General features: G+C 43.4%; 1 protein-coding gene across 1 annotated transcript in view; it reads left to right on the forward strand.

The window, feature by feature from the left end:
• Nucleotides 1-834: 834 nt before the first annotated feature.
• ARHGAP31 (Rho GTPase activating protein 31) overlaps nucleotides 835-25,011 on the forward strand; it is a 94,569-nt gene continuing 70,392 nt past the window's right edge. Inside the window, exons 1-2 of the mRNA XM_021709787.1 lie at nucleotides 835-934; nucleotides 13,356-13,511. Of these exons, the coding sequence (XP_021565462.1) occupies nucleotides 835-934; nucleotides 13,356-13,511 (256 nt within the window). The remainder of the gene's footprint in view (nucleotides 935-13,355; nucleotides 13,512-25,011) is intronic.

Genomic DNA, 25,011 nt, shown 5'->3' on the forward strand with positions numbered 1-25,011 from the left:
CCAAATTAAAAATGAGTTATGCTCTAGAAGAACACTTGTATGTTGATTGTTTGGAATTTGAAATGCATTTTCCCATGGAAAGAAGAAATCTAAAATGGTGGTTGGGCTCCAAGCCCAGCCAACAAATGTCTATGTAGACTATAATTTCACTGTGGTCTGCTCCTCTATGTAATACTGAACTGGAATGGGAAGCAGAAACCATAGGTTTCCATCACAGTTCTTTCACTTACTGGCTGTGTGACTTGGGACAAGGTATTTAATCTCTCTGAGCCTCAGTCTTATCATCAAAATTGAGATAATGTCTAGCTTCTAAAAATGGAAAGAATCACAGAAGATAATGGACACAAATGTTCTTTAAAAATAGCACCTGACATGCTAAAGGACCTGACCGCCATTTTATGACATTGCCAGAGTTTCCAAGAACCCTCACTCTTATCCTCAAAGTAGGGTTATAAACTCCTTGGACCCAGTGGGGTAGTGGAGGACGGGTGACCAGACCAGGGCAGAGCCTGGGAACCTTTGGAAAAATGTGTCCTCCTCAGGTGGGGCCAGTGATGCTGCGAGTGGGAGGAAGAGGGACATAGAAGGAGAAGGGTAGGGGGGAGGAGAATATAGAGGCTGCCCCAGGAGTCTGGGGCTCAGTTTGAAGGGGAGTTTGCAGTAGTCTTGCTGCAGCAGGGGTCTGGTCTCTTGAGAAGCAGGAACCTTGATCTGTGGCTAGAGGGCCAGATAACCTCAGGGGCAGTGTCTCCACCACAGCTACGGAAATAGAAGCTCTCACTAGTTTGGAGGAAAGAGCAGCAGACATTTATACCTTACAGGCTGTTCAGCGTCATGGGTACAGGGCTGTCTGTGTTGGCGACAGCCACTCTGCAAAGAGGTGTCGTGAGCTGTACAAGTAATCTAGATCCTGTGCTCATCAAGGTTAAAAACAGTAATTTCTGGCCGGGTTCAGTGGCTCAGCCTGTAATCCCAGCACTTTGGGAGGCCGAGACGAGTGGATTGCCTGAGCCCGTGGGTTCAAGACCAGCCCAGGCAACTTGGCAAGACCTCGTCTCTACAATAAATCAGAAATTAGCCGAGCATGGTATCATGCACCTGTAGCTCTGGCTACTTGGAAGCCTGAGGAGGAAAGTTTGCCTGAGCCTAGCGGGTCGACGCTGGGGTGGCCGTGAGTATGCCACTGCACTCCAGCCTGGGCGACAGAGTGAGACTCCAACTCAGAAAAAAAAAAACAAAACAAAAAAAACAAAAACAGTGATTTCTGAATAAGAAGTCTATAGAAGATTCTTTTAACTATGTACATGATTTTACTTCTTTACTCCCCTAAAATAGATATCACCTCACTTTTTGAAAATTTTAAATTTCTTATAAGTCCCTAATTAGACTTTTCACTGCTCAGAAGCAACTTATAATCAGCTAATCGCTAGATGGGTCATGGTGTAGTTATAAACTGACTATGTCAACAGGGATGGACCAGGGTGCAGCAGTGGAGAGGGGCATCTTGTGTCCAAAATAAGGGGTGCATTGTATGCAGAAAAGTTAAAAATGGCAGTAAAACCAACTAAGAGCAGGTCTTAATCACCATGTAATGATACTTCTAACAGTGATTATTATTCAAATATTCGTCCCCAAAAAAATCTTTCGTTGGTCAAAATTCTAAACAATTTCTGCATTTACTGTTGTTTTTATTTATTTAAATTTATTTGTTTATTACTTATTTTTGAGTCAGAGTCTCACTCTGTCACCCAGGCTGCAGTGCAGTGTGGCACAATCATGACCATCACAGCCTCCACCTGCTGGACTCAGGCGATCCTTTCACCTCAGCCTTCCAAGGGACTACAATCACGTGCCACCACACCTGGCTTATTTATTGTAGAGACCAAATCTCTCCAATTTGCCCAGGCTAGTCTCAAACCCCTGGGCTCAGGCAGTCCTCTCACCTCTGCCTCCCAAAGTGCTGGGATTGTTGGCGTGAGCCCTGGTGTCCAGCTACTGTTGTTTTTAAAAAGTGTTTTATTGATATAACATGCCACACCATTCACCCACTTAAAGTGTATACATCAGTGGTTTTTGGTATTCACAGATCTGTTCAACCTTGACTACAATCTATTTTAGAGCATCTCCATCACCCTATAAAGAAACCTCGGACCCATTAATAGTCAGTTCTCATTCTCCCACCTCTTGCCCCATTCCTAGGCCTTAAGAAACTACAATCCGGCCAGGCGCGATGGCTCAACCCTGTAGTCCCAGCACTTTGGGAGGTTGAGGCAAGAGGATTGCCTGAGTCTGGGAGTTCGAGACCAGTCTAGACAACTTGGTGAGACCTCGTCTCTACAATAAATAAAAAAAATTAGCAGGGCATGCTGGCATGCACCTGTAGTTCCAGCTACTTGGAAGGCTGAGGTGGAACAATCACCTGAGCCCAGCAGGTCAAGGCTGTGGTGGCCGTGAATGTGCTACTGCACTGCAGCCTGGGTGACAGAGTGAGACTCTGGAAAGGAAGGAAGGAAGGAAGGAAAGAAGGAAGGAAGGAAGGAAGGAAGGAAGGAAGGAAGGAAGGAAGGAAGGAGAGAGAAACCACTAATCTACTCGTTATAGATTTTCCTATTCTGGACATTTTATGTTAATGGAATCTTACAGTATGTAGCATTTTGTGTCTAACTTTTTGTACTTATAATGTTTTCAAGGGACATCCATGTCAAAGCATGTATTGATACTTAAGTCCTTTTCATTGCAAAATAATAAAGTCCCCTACATATGAACTTTCAAGTTGTGAATTTTCTTTTTTCTTTTTGAGTTGGTGTCTCACTTCATCACGCAGGCTGGAGTGCAGTGGCACACTCACAGCCACCCCAGCGTCGACCTGCAAGGCTCCGGCGATCCTTCCATCTCAGCCTTCCAAGTAACCATAACTACAGGCGCACACTACCACACCTGGCTAATTTTTGATTTATTGTAGAGACGAGGTCTCGCCAAGTCGCCTGGGCTGGTCTTGAACCTGTGGGCTTAGACAGTCCACTCGCCTTGGCCTCCCGAAGCGCTGGAATTACAGGCTGAGCCACCGAGCCCAGTCAAGTTGTGAACTTTCAAAGGTGCAAATATGATGCCAGCCCCCGTAAGCCAACTGTTGTACTGTATTGTGCTGTACTATTGTACTTTTCAAGGCACTGTACTGTAAGATTAAAAATGGCTTATTTTTTAACAAATTATTTGTATAAAAAGTATTTAAACCTATTACAATACTATACAGCCAACTGTGTTAGTTGGGTACCTAGGCTAACTTTTTTGGGCTTACGATTAAATTTGGACTTATGAACATGCTCTCCAAATAAAACTCATTCATATGTAGGGGACTTACTGGATTCCATTCTGTGTACCAAAGTTTACTTATTCAGTCATCAGTTGACAAATATTTAAGTTGTTTTCACTTTTCAGCTATTATGAATATTGCTGTTATGAACATTTGGGTACAAATTTCTGTGCAGATGTATGTTTTTATTTCTCTTGGATATATATATGCCTAGGAGTGGAATTGCCAGATCATAGGGTAACTCTGTGTTAACATTTCAAGGGACTGTGAGTTTTAATAATATATGCAAATATATTAGTACACTTTTATTACTTATCCTTTAATGAACACAGATTAGTACATTTTTGTTCCTTATCTTTTAATAAACATTGTATTCCACATGAATGTTACTTGGAGAACTCTTATACAGCCAGGCTCCCTTGTGTGTGGACTTAACTACAAGTATTCATTTTAACAATAATCTCATATTGGTTGGAACTATTTGACCTTGTTTCAGGTGCAGTTTGTGTTTCCAGCTCTTGTGGAATGACACCTCCTTCTTTTAAACAGTAAATGTGAAATTAAAATAGCACAGTGATTACAAACAGGGTGAATAAAAAATAAGTCATATTATGGCCACTTGAGGTTTTTGTGTTTAAAATAGTAAAACAGTGTGAACTGCAACATATAATATTTTTGCTTCATAAGTACAAATTAAATTTGTACATAAAATATTTGACTGAATTTGAATGTCTTGAAAATGTAGTTTTATTCTTTTCAAGTTAATTGTTTTAAAAATAAAAAATAAAAATTATTATAGTTATTACATTATATGCTTATTACTGAGCATAATTTCATTCTGCAGAGGAGGGTGGCATTAAAAATCACTTGTTCTAGTTGTCAGATATGCTAAGCCTGCCACTGTGGGTGAACATGTACAAGATGACCAGGTTATTTAGGGAATAGCTCCTGCATTGGGTAAACTTGAAGAAAGTGGAAACTGATCAGCAGCAGGAACGAATTCCTGGCTGTTATTTAGGGAGCAATTCAGAGTTGTGAGTTACCTGGGTATATCAAAACCGAATAAGAAGTGAATGTTTGGGGAGTTTGAATAAGAGGGTCAGCCTGGGCCTGGGGCTGGAGTAGAAAGCCTTTTAAGAGTCCTAAACAAGAGAGCAACTTGATGGCGGAGGACTTGAGTCTTATCATTTTGGTGACAGTAGGCAGTGTGAATGGGGAAAACAGAAGGCCACCATCCAAAGAAGAGGTATAAGGTTGGTCAAGTAATTCAGGATTAGCTAGAAGTGTTCTTCTTGCAAGTAGTAGTTATAGGAATGGAGAAGAAACAAATAAAAAAGATCTGATAAACACAATACAGTAAAGAGGTCTATTTTCTCCTAAATTGACTTCTAGGTTTAATGTGATTCCTATCAAAATCCCAGCAAGGTTTTTTTGTAGACATAGACAAACTTATCCTAAAATGTGTATAAAAAGGCACAGGCCCTAAAACAGCTATAGAACAATCTTGAAAAAGGAGAATAAAGTGGGAAGAATTACTCTACCCAGTACTAAGTATTATAGCTACAGTATAAAGACGGTGTCATAGTAGCAGAGGATAGACACATAGATTAATGGACCAGAATAGAGAACCCAGTAATAGCTCCTCCCTAAGACACAGCCAACTGATTTTTGACAAAAGTGCAAAAGCAATGTCGTGAAGGAGGACAGCCTTTCCAAAAAATGGTACTGGATATTTATAGGCCAAAAAAATGAATCTTAATGTAGACCTTATATCTAAATACAAGTTAGCCCCAAAGGGATCACAGACTTAAATGTAAAGTGCAAAAGCATAAAACTCTTAGAAAAAAAATTAAAGAAAATCTTTGGAATCTGGGTCCAGACAAAGAGTTCTTAGACTCGATTGGATAAATTGGACCTCATCAACATTAAAACTTTTGCTCTGCAAAAGACATTGTTAAAAGGTGAAAAGACAAGCAACAGAGAAGAAGCAAAGGTATGCAAACCATGTATCTGACAAAAGACTAATAGATAGAATATATAAATAAATATTATAGAATATTTAAATAAATGTCAAATCTAAGCAGTTAAGAACAAACAAACAATCCATTTAGGAAATGAGCAAAAGACATGAACAGACATTTCATCAAAAAGGATACAGATGATAAGCATGTGAAAGGATGTTCACAATCATCAGTAGGGAAATGCCAATTAAAACCACAATGAGATAGAGGTCATGCAGTCATTTCTTTCTTTTTTTGAGTTGGAGTCTCCTTCACCCAGGCTGTAATGCAGTGGCACGCATGCTCACGGCCACCCCTGCGTCGACCTTCGGGGCTCCAGCGATCCCTCCCCCTCAGCCTTCTAAGTAGCCAGAACTACAGATGCGTACTACCATGCCTGGCTATTTTTATTTTATTGTAGAGATGTGGTCTTGCCAGGTTGCTTGGGCTGGTCTCGAACCCGCAGGCTCAGGCAATCCACTCACCTCAGCCTCCCAAAGTGCTAGGATTATAGGCTGAGCCACCGAGCCCGGCTATGCAGTCATTTCTATTCTGGATGAGCCGTACATTTATGACACACATAGAGAGTCTGGTGCCTAGAAATTAGTAATTTATCCAGTAAAATAGCTTATCTGACCCTAGTGGGTCACTCTTTTTTTTTTTTTTTTTTTTTTTTTAGTCAGAGCCTCACTCAGTTGCCTAGGCTGGAGTGCAGTGGCATGTTCACGGCCACCGCAATCTTGACCTGCTGGGCTCAGGGGATCCTTCTGCCTCAGCCTTCCAAGTGGCTGGAACCACAGGCGCGCACCACCACACCCAGCTAAATTTTTTATTTATTGTAGAGATGAAGTCTCATCAAGTTGCCCAGGCTGGTCTCAAACCCCTGGACTCAGGCAATCCTCCATCTCTGCCTCCCAAAGTGGTGGGATCACAGGTGTGTGCCACTGCGCCTGGCACAGGGGTCACTCTTAAAGTAACTTGTTCTCTCTTCATTTCAGGAATATCTGAAGCAATCCCTAATTTATCTGGCTTGCTCTTCTCTTAGGTATGCTAATGCTTGTCTGACTACGCATCTTGTTTTTCTTTTTTTCAAAACACAAGTTTCCTCACATATAAATGAAGTGTTCTAGGGGTATTCCTAAATTTAGAGATCCACAAAGGTCTCCAAAGTTACCTCTGCCAAATGCCACATGCAATTCCAGTAGGATTTAGTGACTAATTAGATAAAGGAGTAGCTCAAGTGTTTATGAAATTCGGCACTGTTTGACCCTACCAGCCATCATGGCAGCCACACAAGGGTGGACAGAGCCTGGGCCATTTGCCAGCTGTGTGACTTTGACACGGGCATATCTGAAAATGAGGATGATGATTCTTCCCATACCAGGGTGTTGTGAGGACCCGATCAGACACCACAGCTAAGAGGTACCCGGTCTAATGTTCAGTCGTGGTTGTGGATGCTGTTTCATGCACAAACCAAAGCTGCAGTCTCCAGGAGGAATTTCAGTTAATCTCTTTCTGGAGCAGTTTAATTTTTTTTTTTTTTTTTTTGAGTTGGAGTCTCACTCTTGTCGCCCCGGCTGGAGTGCAGTGACATACTCACAGCCACTGCAGCCTCGACCTGCTGGGCTTAGGCAGTCCTTCCATCTCAGCCTTTCAAGTAGCTGGAACTACAGAATCATGCCACCACACCCATCTAGTTTTTGTGATTTATTGTTGAGACGAGATCTCACCAAGTTACCCAGGCTGGTCTTCAACTCCCAGGCTCAGGCAATCCTCTCGCCTCAGCCTTCCAAAGTGCTGGGATTACTGACTGGGCCACTGCAGCGACCTGGAGCAGTTTAATTTTATTGACCATATATCTGAAGCAATCCCAAATTTATTATCCTGCCTTGCTTCTCTCTTAAGTATGCTAATACTTGTCTGAATATGTATCTTTTCTTTTCAAAACACAAGAATTAGCTGGACGTGGTAGCTTTTACCTGTAGTTCCAGCTACTTGGAAGGCTGAGACGGAAGGATCCTGGAGCCCAGCAAGTCGATGTTGGGGTGGCCGTGAGCGTGCCACAGCACTCCAGCCTGGGTGACAGAGTGAGACTCCAGCCCCCCCAAAAAACAAAACAAAACCCAAACACAAGAATCACTTTAACTATATCCCACTTCTTCCTTTGGCCCCTCAGCTGGCCAGAGGAGCTGATTCAACAACTGTATGAACTGTCTTCCAGTATGTGAGCTGGAAATATCACAGTTTCTTTTCTTTCCAATACCTGGCAGGACCTGTACAGAGCTGGTGTTAATATCTTTAAATATTTAGTGAATGAGGCCAGGCGCGGTGGCTCACGCCTATAATCCTAGCACTTTGGGAGGTTGAGGTGAGAGGATTGCCTAAGCCCACGGGTTCAAGACCAGCCAGAGCAGCTTGGCAAGACCTCATCACTACAATAAATCAAAAAATTAGCCAGGCGTAGTGGCGCACGCCTGTAGTCCCAGCTACTTGGAAGACTGAGGCTGAAGGATCACCTGAGCCCAGTGGGTTGAGGCTGCAGTGGCCATGAGCGAGCCACTGCACTCTAGTCTGGGCGACAGAGTGAGACTCCAACTCAAAAAAAAAATTTTGCTGAATGAAAAAACGAATGAGTCTTCATGTCCAGAGGAACATGAAATCGAGAGTGAGGACTCTACATATATTACCTTAGCCAGGAAGATATTTGGGATCAAGGGCAGCAGACTCAGGGAGGCAGGGCACATCCAAATAGCGTTTGAAGAGACTGGAATTAAACATTATTTACCAAGCAGCTACTATACTACAGGCACAGTGAATACCGTTGGAATAGTGTTGGTAAGTGTTATTCGAGAAAGGACCATAAATAGCAAGGACACAAATGAGTTTAGATCTGGGCAGAATAAGACAGGTGGCCATAAAATGTCAGGGAGGAGAGGGTGCTTCCAACTGTGGGAACCTGGAAAAGCCGCATGAGGGAGAGGACATTTGTTATTATCTTAAACTGGTGTTGCTGTTGCTGATAACAATAATAATAACAGCAGCAAGCCTTTACATAGCACTTTTATGTCAGCCACTGTGCTAAGTGCTTTACCGAGGTGAGCTCATTTAATCTGTTTAACCCTTTGAAGTAGTTACTATTATTCTCCCCTTTGACAGACCAGGAGGCCAAGGCACCAAGAAGTACAGAAATGTGCCCAAGGTCACACAGTTCATAAGAAAAAAAAAAAATCACTGGGAATGGTGGCTCACACCTGTAATCCCAGCACTTTGGAAGGCTGAGGTGAGAGGACTGTCTGAGCCCACAGGTTTGAGACCAGCCCGAGCAACATGGCGAGCTCACATCTCTACAATAAATCAAAAAATTAGCCAAGCAGGGTGGTGTGTGCCTCTGTGGTTTGGAAACTATTTGGAAGACTGGGACAGAAAGATCGCCTGAGCCCAGCAGGCTGAAGCTGCAGTGGCCATGAGCATGCCACTGCACTCCAGCCTGGGCGACAGAGTGAGACTCCGACTTAAAAAAAGAAAGAAAAAATCTCCCCCAAATTAGTAGTGTAAACCCTTGAATATAACTCTCACGAAGACAAGGGAGTTCTATCTGCTCAGAGAACATCATGACTCTTATCTTCTTAAATGTATTTCTATAAACATGCCACTTGGGCTTTATAGGGCTACGATATTCTCGTTGCACACCAATACGGGTGGTAGGAATAGATTAGGATGCATGAAAAAGTGCATCACTACTATTATATCGCCATAAATCTGTGAGCAAGACATTCCTCTTACCTCTGGGGGGGGGGGGTCGCCCAGATGTCCTTTCACTTTCTGACACAAGTCTCAGGAGCTCTGAGCAGTCCTGGAATGTTGATTGAAATTATACCAGACCACAGGTCACAGCTTGCACCTTACCTGGTCCCCGCCACATTTTTATTAAAATGTCAGTGGTTTTACTTTTTCATATTCATGGTCACATTCCTGAAAGTAGAGCCCCTCTCTGTTTTACAGCCTGCTGTCCTGTGAAAGTGTGAATGTGTGTGTGTATAACAGAATGTGTGCTATGCCCGTGTGGGCTTTGAAAGAGCAGTGGCAACCCAGACCGGCGGCTTCAAGGATTTTCTGTTAATAAGCCCTGAATCTTCATCCAGCTCTAGCAGTATCCTGCTAAAAACAGACTGAGGTCATTCATGTATAAATGGAAACATACCAAGAAAAAAATGAATACCAAATGTACATCACGATCAAAAGAAAAAATAAATTTCTCAATGGGATACTCAGAGCTATGCAGAGACCATTGGTTACTACTGCTTCACATAAAATTGAAGGGCAGAGCATGTTTCAGTAAGGTTCTTAAAAAGGCATGGAACAACCAGAGGCTATGATTTGAGATTCCTACAAGGATGATTTCCCCAAAATCCTGCTGAATCCTGAGGGAATATGTCCCCCTCCTCGAAACTGTAATAAATGCCGGAAAAAAAAAAAACTGTAGCGAACTTAGTAGCAACAAAATATTTAATCACATTATAATTTGATGAATTTCCAAAATAAAAAATATACAGACACATCAGAACAAATCATTCTCCAGATGATCATTTATATATTCAATCATGCATTCATTCGGAGAATAGTTATTGAACACCTAGTAAGTGCTAGGGTGAATTCTGAAAAAAGAACAGTACAGGAAGCTGGCAAAGGATAGGATTGGAAGTTAGAGAGACTCGGCTTAAATATCTGCTTCACCACTTACAAACTGAGTGACGTTCAGTAAAGGAGTAAACTTTCCTCAGCCTCTGATTTTACATCTGTAAGATGATGACCATTATACTTGCCTTGCAGGGTTGTATGGTCTGAAGGAACCAATATATATGAGACTAAATATATATGTAATATCTATATCTATATCTATCTATCTATCTGTCTGTCTACATATTAGCCCAGTGCCTGGCACACAGTAAATGTTCTAAGGAAAAGGGAGAGCCGGAGAGGTGGTACTCCAACAATTTGTACTGCCTGAACTCAGAGATACTAGGGTATCTTTTCCCCACTTTTTCTAATTCATACCATCAAAAATGTGTCTAGGCCAGGCATGATGTCTACTTGAGTCCAGGAATTCGAGAATAGCCGGGACAACATAGCAAGACCTTGTCTCCACAAAAAAATTTAAAAAATAGCTGGGTATGGTGGTGTGTGCCTCGGGTGGCTGAGGCAGAAGGATTGCCTGAGTCCAGGAGGTCAAGATTGCAGTGAGCTGTGATCATGCCACTGCACTCCAGCCTGGACGACAGTGAGACCCCATCTAAAAACAACAACCAGAAATGGGCCTAGTAGTCAAGGAGAAGGGCCACCAGAAGTAACCCTGCAGAAGCAGGCTTTAGAAGACAAGGCCACCACTTGAGAAGGGAGGGAAAGCCTGGTTAGGATGTCAAGGCTGGCTTCATCCTTGCTGTCCCTTCTCTCCCCGAGACCAGGTAGGGGAATAGCTTCCCCTTATCTCTGTAGGGAGGGGAACCCATGGACACTTCTGGACATCCAGAAGCCTCTGGCTCAATGGGCTGTCTGGTTCCCTGACACACTCACACCTGCTTCCTGGTGGAAGGCACTAAAAACTCATGAGAGGTGTCCACAGAGAGGCCTAGGGTTGGCCCTCTAAGGCGAACAGGAGTCAGGGAAGACGTGTGGCTGTGGTTTTGTGAGTATGTGACTTAGAACACTGCTGCTGGCTAGGGGGCCACAAAGAGTGGGAAAGGGACTCAGAGATAGAGTTGCCACATTTAACAAATAAGAATGCAGGACACTGGACTAAATTTGAATTTCATGTAAACAAAAAATCATGTTTTAATATATGCCACACGCAATATTGGGGATATACTTATACTAAAACATTATTCATTGCTTATCCGGAATTCAAGTTTTTTGTTTTGTTTTTGAGTTGGAGTCTCATTCCGTCGCCCAGGCTGGAGTGCAGTGTCACACTCATGGCCACCCCAGCATTGATCTGCTGGGCTCCGGCGATCCTTCTGCCTCAGCCTTCCAAGTAGCTGGAACTACAGACTTATGCTACCATGCCTAGCTAATTTTTTATTTATTGTAGAGATGAGGTCTCACCAAGTTGCCCGGGCTGGTCTCAAACCTATGGGTTCAGGCAATCCACTTGCCTCGGTCTCCCAAAGTGCTGGGATTACAGGCTGAGCCACTGAGCCCGGTCTGAAATTCAAGTTTTATTTATTTATTTTAGTATTATTATTTTTTTGAGTTGGAGTCTCAATCTGTCATCCAGACTGGAGTGCAGTGGCCACTCCTGGCCACCGCAGCCTTGACCTGCTGGGCTCCGGCGATTCTTCCACCTCAGCCTTCCAAGCAGCCGGAACTACAGGCACACGCTACCACGCCCGGCTAATTTTTGATTTATTGTAGAGATGAGGTCTCGCCAAGTTGCCCAGGTGGTTCTCGAACCCGCGGGCTCAGGCAATCCACTCACCTCAGCCTCCCAAAGGCACGGGATTACAGGCTGAGCCACTGAGCCCGGCTTGAAATTCAAGTTTTAAGTGAATGTTCTGCATTTTGTCTGGCAACCATACTCAGAAAAGAAATCAGAAAAACATTTCCCATTTTCCTTTGCTTCTGTGTGAGACCAGATAGGACACGGTATCCCTGAATCGTCCATCTTCCTGCTGTTCTACAAGTGCACCCCATAAAGATGAAGCCTACAGCCCAGTCACTTTGAAGACACATTGAGACAGAACCTCCATTGTGTAGGGCATGGTGCTGGTTGCTAGGAATAGGGATGTACAATGGTCCCTAACGTAAGGACCCACTCACTCATAGAGGACCAAAATTCAATGGGACAATAATCACAAAAATTACAGCCACAACTGTTAATATTGATTGAGTGCTTATTGAGTATTGTTCTAATCACTTTGCATATTACTTTATTGAAATATAACTACCCTGTGAGGTAGATTTTACTATTACCTCCAGTTTACATATAAGGAAGCTGAACCTTGTAAGGTAATCATATAATCTTTTTTTTTTTTTTTGAGTTGGAGTCTCACTCCATCGCCCACTCAGACTGGAGCACAGTGGCACACTCATGGCCACCACAGCCTAGATTTGCTGGGTTCCGGCGATCCTTCCGCTTCCAAGTAACTGGAACTACAGGCGCGCGCTACCACGCTTGGTTAATTTTTGATTTATTGCACAGATGAGGTCTCGCCAAGTCGACCGGGCGGGTCTTGAAACTGCGGGCTCAGGCAATCCACTCTCCTCGGCCTCTCAAAGCACTGGGATTACAGGCTGAGCCACCGAGCCCAGCCGGTAATCATATAATCTTTTACCAGTATTGAAATATGTTTTAAAGCGAAAAGGAGCATGATCCCTCACTACATAGGATAACAGGTGTCATCTGAAACTGCCCTGGCACACTGGGATTATGGCATTCTACGTCCAGGAGCCATGCTTGGGTCTCATTGGTAGAAAATGGCAGTGGGTGGATTTGAACCCTGGTAGAATGGCTCCAGAACTCATTCCATTAACCAGGAACAGTAGAGGAGGAGACTGAATCACACACACTTCCCTTTCATTAGACGCTAAGCATCACAACGATGGGGCCTCCCGTTTTGCTCCTCACTGTGTCCTTGACACCCACGCCCTAATACCCAAGCATAGAGTGGGTGCCCAAAAGCACTTGTTGAGCAAATAAATCTGGGAAGCCTTTAGGGAGAGGATGGGATAAGAACATGGAGAGGACTTGGCAGGGACTCTTTCTCTTCCTTGATCAGTCCTTTCTTGATGCTTGAGGCAAAATGAGTGAACTCAGCAGGTGATTGCAAACCAGTTGCTGGGACACAAAGTGATGTCTGTATGGGAGACTAATGAAAGGCTCTGTTGGCCCTGGGCCTACTCTTTCACATGGATACTCAGGCGCCCACAGCCTGCCCTCTCCAGTCCAGATTCTGTAGATTGAGAACCCATCACGTAGATTGAGGACCCTGACCAGTCAACTGCTTTCTGTTGGGTCCTGTTAAACCAGTGGTACCCTGTCCTCTCAGTGGAGCTGATCTCCCCGGGAAATTCCCCCATCTCCTCAACCAGCTCAGGCCTGCTTTCCTCTACGTTCCCAGCAGAGCCCCTAGCCCAAAGCCACCCTGTCCCAGACACTCTGAACGTAGCCTCAGAGCCTGCTGACCTTCATCTCGTCTGCAAATGTAAGCCTAGAACAACCTATGGAAAGCCTATACCCTCTTTAAACAGGAATTATGAAATCTTTAAAACAATAAACTCCTCTTCCTTGCTGAAGATGTAGCTATTTACTATGCAAGAAGAGAAAGCAAATTTATAGAGGGGAGAGACAGCCTCTGGCAGCTGACTCCCTTTCCTCTCTCTCCAGAAAGATATCATTAAGCCCAGTGACTCCTGCCTGACAGCTGTAGAATAAAGAAGAAACGACTCTCCATGACATTTTTGTTCTACCCGCAATTTAACTGCATGTAATTGAACTAACTAGACTGTAAGCTGAGGTTATGGGCAATGTCTTATAAGTATAAGCTACTTCTTTGAATCCTGAAAGTCTAGCACAGTGTTTCACATGTGGAGATCTGACTGACATAATTTATTTGATTTGATTGCTAAGGGTGTGTCTAAGCGTAAATACCCGAAATTACGACACCAAGGTCTTAGTCAGTCTGTGGCAGAAAGAGGCCTACCAGGTGCTTAAACCCTAATCCTGAAAATTAGAAAGGAGGAAACCTTAATCACTTTTCAAAGTACTCCTGTCCCCTCTCCTCAGTCTCTCTCCAACTCTAGGGCCTTGCTGATGTGCAGGTGCGGCTGGGTAAGCTTGACCTTGGATAGGTGTCTGAATTTCCTGAGGCTTTAATTTCCTGGCACTGAAGCAAACAGGTCCAATAAGATGATTTTAAGGCGCCTTCTAACTCTTGACCTTCCAGGTGACCAACAAGTGGAGAGCAGAGTTAGAGTATGGAGTGGATACTTGAAGGTTGGCATGGGGTGGCTGGGAAGGAGAGAATAAATATGGATTTGGGAAGGGGAAAAAGCACTGAAGACTAAGGTGCACTTTGCTGTCCCTCCAAAGGCTCGCTCTGCCCTCGCTAAGACGATGTCATCCATCACATGCTGGATGGTGTCCAGTTGATGCCTGTGCATCTGGGCCAGATTTTTCTTTCACTCATTCCTCCACATTTGTGCTCTGCCTTGTTCCTGGCCCTGATCAAGGCACGATGAAATTACTGGGCTGTAAACTGAGGTCATGGGTAGTGTCTTCTAAGTTGAGTAAGGCAGACGTTGCTTCTCATGGAGTTTTCAGTAGAGAGGAGAAGCAGATGTTTGAAAACAAAACTAAACTAAACTACCTCAATGAAGTATTATTGTGTACTAGTTGCTTTAAGACTATTTCAGTTACTTTCTACTCTTGGAAACTGGGGAAGGCTTCCCAGAGGAGGTGGGTCATTGACTGCCTGAATTATTTCCCAGGTCATTTTGCTCTAATTGATCCTAACAGAGCTGTTATAACACTGAAGTCTTCATAGAAGTTTTGCAGTGGTCTCTTTGGGTGCAAGCTTGAGTAGAGATTTAGTCTATGTGTAGTCTCTTTCTGGCTGTTGCTTCCAGGCAAGCTGTTGCCCTTGGATGCCCTGGAGGTATCTCTGGCCTCTTCTGTGCACACAAGAAAAGAGATCAGAATCTGAGCCTGACCCTTTAAAAGCTGCCTATATCCCTGGGCTACTCTTGGATCAGATCTGACTTTTGACATTTTCAGTTGCAAACAACAAAATTCCCATTTTTCTGTTGGAAACTCTTAAAGAGGGAGGAGAGAAAATGTTAGAAATTAAAAGAAAAAAAAAAGATCTGCTTGATATTTGGCTCTTTTTTTTTTTTTTTGGCTCTTCTAACTCTAGAAATAAGAGTGTCTGAATGGTAAACTGGCATTCTCTTTACTAGTTGTCTGTATCCTTTATATAATATTTATGACTTCCTCTTCCTCTAAAATTTGACAGTCATCCTTTATACCATCTTCATCAGTGAACCTTAATCTTAAATACAGTCGTCCCTCAGTATTCAAAAGGGACTGGTTCCAGGACCCCCATAGATACCAAAACCTATGGATGCTCAAGTTCCTGATATAAAATGGTTTTGTATTTGCATATAACCTACACACATCTTCTTGTGGACTTTAAATCATCTCTAGATTACTTATAATACCTAATCAATGTGGTTATACTGTATTGTTTAGGAAATGACAAGAAAAAATTTTGTGTATATTCTGGACTCATGCAACCATTCTTTTTTTTTCTGGAATATTTCCAATCCTTGGTTAGTTGAATCCACAGATGCAGAACCCAGAGATATGGAGAGTCTACTGTATAGCTGGCTAAAATTACTTCAAAGATAGTGCTGGCAGGGCGTGGTGGCTCATGCCTGTAATCCCAACACTTTGGGAGGCTGAGCCGGTAGGACTGCTTGAGACCAGGAGTTTGAGACCAACCCGGGCAACAACAACAACAAAAACAACAACAACAACAAAGACAGTGCTGAGAGCAGAGTTATACCAACTGTGAGTGAGGGAAGAGTGGGCAGGTTTAGATCTTCCAACATCCGACCTCTGAACTGAATGCCATTTCTCCCTAGGAGACATTTTTTGGTTCGTTTTTTGTTTTTTTATGGGTTTTTTTTTTAGTTGGAGTCTCACTCTTGTCGCCCAGACTAGAGTGCAGTGGCACACTCGTGGCCATCACAGCCTCGATATGCTGGGCTTAGGCGATCCCTCGCTCAGCCTTCGTAGGAGACATTTCATTTTTGAGCTGCAAAACTTTAAGATAAAAGCTCGAATATTATCATCCCTTGCTGTTTTAACAAACCACAGAGTACTACTAGTTTTTGCCTGATTTTTCGTAAGGGATAAGACATTATCTGCAAAGGTGGAAGATATAGTCTCTGCAGAAGCGTGTCTTTTTGTTGGAATGTGTCAGAGATCCAAAGAGAAAGTTGGGGAAGAGGAGTGTTCATTTCCAAAATATATTACATCTTATTTCTCAACTATATTCCCTGGGGCTGCCAAACAGAAACTCATAGAAATTAGAATATCTTGATTTGTACCATAAAATAGTGTCCAGAAAGCCAGACAATGCAGCAGAGCTTGGTGACATGTTTTTGGCTTCCTTAGTCTCCTTGAGGTTACAGCAAAAGCCCTGGGGAGGACTTCTCAGCTGGGTTCTGAAGAATCCAGGAGAGAAGCGTCTCCTGGGAGCCATTTCGTCCTGGAAAGAGAATGCAAAGGCAGAAGAGGAGGTGGTCTTTAGGGAGCCTTGGGGAGTTAGATGTGACTGAAGAGGGTAGGGTTGGGGGAAGGGGTCACAAAGAACACAGCATTCCCCATTATGGACAAACACAGAGCTGTGTTTTCAAAAGCTCCTTGGGGCAGCCAGCAGGGAGCTGCATTGAGGAGACTCCTGGAGTCCCAACAACATGGCTGCTCTCCCAACCTCCCTGACCCTTTTCTGTGCAATTGCCCCGTGAGCCTCTCCCAAATTTGTTGAACAAATAGTTTTATTGAAAATAGTTGAATAGTTTTATTTAAAGAGGATCTTTCTTGGAGTTTCTCCAAGGGTAGTCCTGAGAATTTGCAGGGGAATCTCCTGGAGTCTGTACTCTTCTTAAACTCCTGGGAGGCTCTTTTGCACACCAATCTATAAGAACCTCCTGGAGGCTGGTTTCTAGGTGGGCCTCCCTGCCTCCATTTCCACTCTTGAGAACGGTCAGCTCTTCAAGTCCTGAGTCACATGGTAAATTCTGTGTGTAGATGCATGGTCTTAAACATGAATACCAAAGACATTTCCATGCTGACGGAGGAGGATGTAATAGGATTTTTTTTCTTTTGCTCAACTGTATTTTTTATTTTTCTACAAGGAACGTGCAGTACTTGTATAATAAGAAAAATGTTAAATATATGTAATGAGCACCCCGTATTTGCAAGCACTGGATGAGCTCACGGAAGAAGTGAGTTGCCTGAAAAGGGTTACATGTTGCAGGGAAGTGAGGTTGTTTTCAGCAGGAAAGAGAGACCTTGTAACAACAGGAAGCACTAGGAGGCCTTGGTACCAAGGCTTCCAAGCAAAGCGGTTCTGGAAACAATGGCTGCCTGTGGTTTGGGAATATTGGGCAGGAAATGAAAGGACGCTGGGGTGGGGGCTGGGTGCCATGAGGAACTGATAAGCACTACCTGGCTGTTCTTCACATCCACGAAGCTGGCCTATGATGAAGTGGTTTCTAACTGCTCCCCACCTCCCATCAGCACAATTGGTTTTAGAAAAATACAGAAATGAGAAGAACCCATAGAGCCATAGGTCTGGAAACCATTAGGAAGCTGGCCGGCCCGGGAAACCAGAGGGCACAGTAAGCAAGAGAAGGATTTCTCATTCTTAGGGCATGGTCGCGTCAGTTGGGGTGGGACTTTCAGATGCACTAGGCACCATGTACAGCGAAGTCCCCAGAGGACTTTGGCTTCCATGAAAATGAAAATAGCCTTGGGGTTAATGAGAGTCCAGCCATACCAAAGGAGATATATATATATATATATATATATATATATATATATATATTATATATATATAAACCTCTTGAGAGTGAAGTTTATATGTTATTTAACAGAAATTTCCATTTATATGGGTGGAGTGAGTTGAGGATCATTACTAGTACAAATGAGAAATAACAAAACTAACAAACAAAAAATAACCCTAATGTTTTGTCCTGGAAGATCTCAGTGTAAACCAGAACTGGTAGGAGTGAGGACCTGAACAGTGATTGGGAGTGGAAATTAAATCTGCCTTTTTCTAGCTCAGTTTGTCTTTCCAGCTTCATCCAGGAAGTTGTCAGATCCTGGGAAGTCAGACCTGCAAGAAACATTAGCAGTCATCTGGATTCAGAACTTTGCTTCTTGAAGTCCTGATGAAAGTCTGAGGCTGGGAGTGGCTGATTTTCTCGAGGACACACAGCTGGTTCATGTTACTATAACTGTCACATACTCAACCCCTAGTTCTCAGTGCCTAATACCGCACACCTAGTTAGTACCTATCACCTGGCGCCACCTGTAAGACACCTTGGGGAATTCAAAGAGGAGATTTACTCTCCTCAAAAGTTCAGAACCGAATACCTATAGATTAGGATGAGAACCAAGGTTTCTTAATTCATTGTCTAAGTCCTTCTCCCTCTTCGTGTTGTTCTTAGTTGTGAAATCAACCTCTGCTTTCTGCTGATCTCTCGTCTTCCCCATCTGTGGTTTGTTACTTGGTTTCTCTATTATGGAGGTTATTCTTATAAAATATACTGGAAAATGCTTTAACTTTAGTTTCAGACAGACTTGTAACTGTGCCCCAGTGTGCCACAAGCTGTTTGATCTTGGACAAGTCATCTAACTACACCAAATCTGTTTCCCAGCTGAAAAATAGGAATACTTATACTGCAGAGTTGTAAGGATTAAATAGTGATGGTTAAACATGGGACTCCACATAGCATTTGGTTAATATCCCCATAACCACCCATGAGGCATGCAAAAAAAAAGTGGTCTAGACAATTTCAGAGGATAAAACAATTTACATTGTCCTCATTCTTAAGATGATTGGTGCTAGTGAAGCATACAGTTCAAGAAATAGGCTTATTTTCCTTGCTCCTCTCTCATTAACTTGCTCAGTTCACAACCTTCTCCCCCAGGACTTCCTCTGAGGGCATATGCTGCCATCCTTTGTATCCATCACTGCTTAAGAGCCTCCACCCGGTGGCATGCCAAGGAGCAGGTGGCAAGAAAGCTGCTCTTTCTGCCGTTGGGTTGAGGGTTTAAATGATTTGTTGTTGCCCGGGAATGTGCTGGAGGTTGACCAAGCTCTATCTGTCCTCCAGAGCAGTCCCCTGGAGTGAGTGATGTCTGCTCCTACAAATCTCCTGAGAACAAAGAGACCAGAGAGTCAGGCAGTAGGAAGGATGAGCCAAAAAAGTCCTTATCTGTTACACAAAGCCTAGCCACCTTCATCTTCGGCAACTAGATGAGTCTCCTGTGTACACAGTTCCTGTGCATGAGGTAAACAGGGCCAGCTCTAAGCCAAAGGCTTCGTGGGGACTCCTTGCAGGTTTGTTTTCTGTGTCAGTGGCATGCGAGCCTTATTCTCTACTGGCACCGCCCTTCCTCACAGCCACAGGCACCCTCACCCCAAACACACACACCCAGAGGCACCCCGTGAGAGTCCTTCCTAGGCCCCTCCCACTTGCTCATAGCCCACCGATGACGTGTGGACCCAGACACTTCCTCTGCCCTCAACAAGTCTTTTATGTGTGAGTCAGACAGTCTTCTATGTTTCTTAAAGAGATTTCAGGCAACAGCTAGGAAAGAGCGAGTCATCTCACCCTCCTTTGCATTTTTGACAAATCATGAGAGGTCCTCTCCACCGACCCTAAAGGGATACCTTATTTTATTCTTTTTGGGGTAATATACTTGTGACAAGTCTTTTCCTTCATGTTCCCTCCCCCTGCTTCTCAAAGTCCTCTTTCCTTGAAGGGAATAATTGTGGGGTTGGCCTTAATGAGGCAGCTGAAGTTCTAGTCCCAAAGTGCCTGAATTGGACATCATTCTACAGGCACTGGGGAGCCATCAAATGTTTTAGAGTAGGGAAGCCTTATCATCAAGATTAATGTTTTAGAAAGATGTGTGTGATGGTAAAGATCAAGATGGAATGCTGTCTTCCCTGGCAGTTATTAAAAACTCCCCCAGTCGATCTGGCCACTTTTCTTTCGCCAGACTGGTCTAGTCAGCATTCCTGGAATTCACCACATTATTTCTTGTTTTCACACCTTGTTTATATCACTCTTTTTCTCTGTTCCCTGCGCCACCAGAAAGTAGGTGACATTTACTAAGTGTTTATTATATGTCAAGTGCTTACGTGCAAGCATTCTGCATGTGTTGTGCACAGCATCCCACATTATGTGATATCATCTCACATCATCTCAAGTCATTCTCATTTACCAATGTCAGAGTCCTTACTGCATCGCTTTGACTTGTCCTTCTTTATCCACTTATCACCCAACACCATGGACCCCTGTGCATGAGGGTCCTGTCTCAGTGTTCTCCCACATGACATCTCATACAGTTGGCTCTCCATAAATGCACACAGTTTCCTGTTCTTGTTCAACATCTAAAAGCTCTGCCTGACTTCCCCCACCATGTGTAATCTTTTTAAAGATCTTCCGTCACTACTTTTGTGCCTGTCTAGGGCTCTTGACATATTTTGCTTGGTAGTTTCATACCGGCCAAGTTACTGAATACCTCTGAGCTTCAGTTTCCTCGTGTATAAAACAGAGATAAATATCTCCCTCATAAGGTGGCTTTGAGGATTGCACTGGGTACAAATAATAGAGAACATGTGTATCGTTCAGCGACCGGCACATAGTAGGCACACAGTAACTGCCCGTTCCCTTCTCCACTTCTGAGGGCGAAGACCTTAATTCACCTTTTTATCCCTCAGGCTAAATAGGACCTCAGTACCTCTGCTTTGGGAGAAGGAGAGTCCTTAACTTTGTGAAAGAGACAGCATCGATAGCAAAGACCTGAGGAACCTGGCGAGGATGAGAGTTAGGTTGTAGGTCAGAGGAAGGACCTGGACACTTCTACAGGAGAGCACGGACTTGACTTGGCATCTGAGAACTTGGAAATGAGGAGGGAAAGGGACCCAGGTGCCCCTGGGATCCTCCGTCTGGATAACTAGGCTCCAGGGTTCCTCACTAGCAGTGCAGCAGAGCTAGTCCTTGGCCACTTGCCCACCAGTTCCCCCAATCCCCTTCCCTGGACCAGCAGGTTAGGCACATACTTCTGCTTAACAAGGAGTAATAACTTCAGCAGGGTCACTGGAAAGAACTTTCGCAAACATTTAGGAGTTGCCTCACTGATTTCAGAAACCCCTCTGGCATCCTTAATAAAAGTTGTTTTCAAAACCTATTTCTTCCTTTTAAAAAGTTACTTTTGAGGAAAGTCATTTCAGATGGCAGAAAAAACAAGATATGTAATCTTGGAAGTTGGGTAGTTTCTTGTTTGAGTAACCAAAGTGTTCAGTGAACATTTAATAATGGTAGCTAACTATTTCCAATTTTCAGAGGCTGGTTTTGTTTTTTGAGTTGGAGTCTCACTCTGTTGCCCAGGCTGGAGTGCAGCAGCACACTCACGGTCACCTCAGCGTCAACTTGCTGGGCTCTGGAGATCCTTCTACCTCAGCCTTCCCAAGTAGCTGGAACTACAGGCATGCGTTATCACACCCGGCTAATTTTTTATTTTTTTATTGTAGAGACAAGGTCTCACCAAGTTGCCCAGGCTGGTCTCGAACCCACGGGCTCAGGCAAACCACTCGCCTCGGCCTCTCAAATTGCTGGGATTATAGGCTGAGCCACTGAGACTGGCCAGAGGCTGATTTAATTCAAATAAATACCTAAAGGGGGAAAAAAAGTTGCTTTTAACCCTGTACCCATCATAGAAAACTTAGAAAAGCAAAATTTTTAAAATAGAGAAAAGCAACATCCATGTATCTTCTACCACCTAGCAGCAACTGCTATTCACATCTCAGTGTATGGCATTTTTTATCATTTCATATACTGGAAAGGGATTATTTAAAAGAGACTCTATACTCTTTATGTCTGTTTATCTTTTCTATTTTTTGGTTAACATATTCTTTTGTAACTTTTTCTAGAGGAACTGTAAAATAGATATTAACCACAGGATACTAAGCACTAAAGGTAGGGCCTGCAATGGTGGAATTTCAGGCATTTTTGCAGTCAAAGGCAAGGAGTCAATCAGCTCTCCTCAAATCAGGGCTCTATAGTTGGCTACCAACACGTAGAACCTGCCCTCCTGCTGGGAAGGGTTTGAGCCAGGGTAGTTGTTAGTTTGGGACTTTTCTATTCCTTATCATTTGTGGTATCATAGAATAAACATGGGCTTTGGTGTCAGACAAACCTGGGTTTGTTTCCCAACTCTGGCACTTCCTAGCTGTGTGATGTTGGGCACCTCACCACCTAGCCTCTGAGAATCAGCCTTCACATTTTCAAAATGGAGATTGCTTTACCTGTTTCATGGATAGGCTGTGATTATACAACAGAGAATGCTGTGAAGCAAACAAATAAAAACCCACCTAAAGCAATGACTGACACATAATAAGTGTTTTCTTTGAAGGACCCAGATATCAAAGTAACACAGATGGATTATCTAGAGAAAAAAAGACCTATTTCCTGTTCTGCAAAACATGTTGAGTGCTTGTGCTTTCAGGACTATTCTAGATGAATAAGACACAGGACTGTCCTCACTGTCCCCAGGAACTTACAGCTTAGTAATGAAGAAATAGAATCAAACCTGGTGCTGGGCACAGAGTAGGCATACAGTAAATATTTGTGGAATTAAATTTATTATGAAAGTTTTTCAGAAAAAGTAATATATTCTAATAGTTCAAATTTCAAAAGTACAAAAGAATATACAGTAAGAAGTCTCTCCCTTATTCAGAGCCCTGACCCTAAACCTTCAGTTCTTTTTCCTGTAGATTACTCAAATTATCACTTCCTTAGTTATCTTTCCATAGATATCAAGTGTATATGTAAATAAGTGTGCATATCTAGTCTTTGATTCTCTCTTAAAAAAAAACAGATGCTAGCATACCATTATGCTTCTCTGCTAACAATATATGCTGCTGCTGTTGTTTTTACCTAATGATATATCTTAGAGACCACTCTATGTCCATGCATGAAAGTGTTCTCATTCTTTTAAATGACTATATAGTATTCCACTGTGTGACTGTTCCATTACTTACCTTAGCAACTTTCAGTTGATGGACCATCTTCTGCTATTACAAAAACTGTTGGAATGAATAACCTTGTACATATGTTATTTAGCGGATGTACAAGAATATCTGTAGGATAAATTCCCAGCAGAGGAACCACTGGGTCAAAAGGTATGTGTATCTGTAATTTTCATAGATACTGTCAAATTGCCCTCCAGAGATTATACTAATCTTCCTTGCTTCTAGCAATGCATGAGAGTGCTTGTTTTCCCACAGCCTTGCCAGCAGTGTGTTAACAAACGTGTCTTTGCCAATCTGAGCAACAAAAAATGATATATCAATGTATTTTTTTTTTTGAGTTGAGTCTCACTCTGTCATTCAGGATGGAGTGTGGTGGCACGATCATGATGATCACGGTTCATCACAGCCCCCACGACCTGGGCTCAGGCGATCCTTCCGTATCAGCCCTGTGAGTAGCTGGGACTACAGATGTGTGCCACCACAGCCAGCTAACTTTTTTTTTTTTTTTTTTTAAGAGATGAGGTCTCACTATGTTGCCCAGGCTATTCTCGAACTCTCAGGCTCAAGCAATCCCACCTGCCCTAGTTTCCAAAAGTGCTGGGATTACAAGCGTGAGCCACCGTGCCCGGTCTCTGTGAAGTTTTCATTGGCAGTTGAATCTAATTTAGACAATTTTAGGGGGCGCTGCAAAGGGAAGAGGCACAGGAGCGATGAGAACATGGAGGAAGGAGAACATAGTTTTGCCTGAGGAAGGCTTTGCAAAGAAGTTGGGGCTTGAGCTGAATCCCAAAGGATACTTAGGAGGAGTTTCCCAGAGAAGAGGTAGTGGGCTCAGGCAAGGGGTCACCCGCACCCGCTGCAAAGCTAGGAAGGTGTGAAGGGTGCAGAACATGTTCAGGAAGTGGCAGGTTGTCCTATCGGAGTGAGAGGATGGGACAGTTCAGCAGTCAGTGATGAGACCAGCAAGGTGGAGTGTGGCCAGACTGTGGGAAACTTTGTAGGCTTTTCTCTGCGGTTTGGACTCTACTCTGTCGGCGATGGGGCACCAGGGGAAGTGTCTAGGCAGGAGAGTAACACAATCAGTGCTCCCTTTTCAACAGATAAAATATCTGTAGGAACTAAAGAGAAAACAGAACTAAAACCCATCCTCGTTGAAGTGAATTTGATAATGAAATAGTAATAAAGCAATTGCTTTGAATCTTGTAGGGAAAACAGTATAAACATCCCTCACTCTTTTTTTCTTCTTTTCCTTCTGGAAGAAGGTTATCCTCAAGTTCTTTGTGGAGTTAAATATATACAATTTCTAACTAGCAATTCCCAAAGGTTGGTTGCAAAAATGTTCTGAGCCAAATAATAGTCCAATTTCCCAAAGGACAACGCTCCTTTGAATTTATATGTTCTGATCTATAACCATAAGAAACAGTGGCATTACTTATAATGTCACTCTTCATGCACGTGAATAAGGAAGAACCATTATTCCAAGAACCAATAAAGAAGTGTTAGGGTATGGAGGGTGAGGGTGGATGGATGGGTGGAGAGGGCGCAGCACCGCTGGAGCCGGCATGCCGGAGGTGCATGCTGGCAACCAGAGAGCCGAGTAATGCAAAGATTTGCAGCACACAAAGAGGTGAAAAGATTTATTTAAGAAAGGTCTCGCGCCTTTGGGAGGCTGAGGTGAGTGGATTACCTGAGCCCGCGGGTTCGAGACCCGCCTGTGCAGCGAGACCTCATCTCTATGCAAAGATTTGCAGCACACAAAGAGGTGAAAAGATTTATTTAAGAAAGGTCCTGCGCCTTTGGGAGGCTGAGGTGAGTGGATTGCCTGAGCCCACGGGTTCGAGACCTGCCTGGGCAGTGAGACCTCATC

This window comes from Carlito syrichta, unplaced genomic scaffold (genome assembly GCF_000164805.1).
Source record: "Carlito syrichta isolate Samal-C Ts95f unplaced genomic scaffold, Tarsius_syrichta-2.0.1 Scaffold285058, whole genome shotgun sequence".
In the NCBI taxonomy this organism is placed as follows: Eukaryota; Metazoa; Chordata; class Mammalia; order Primates; family Tarsiidae; genus Carlito; species Carlito syrichta.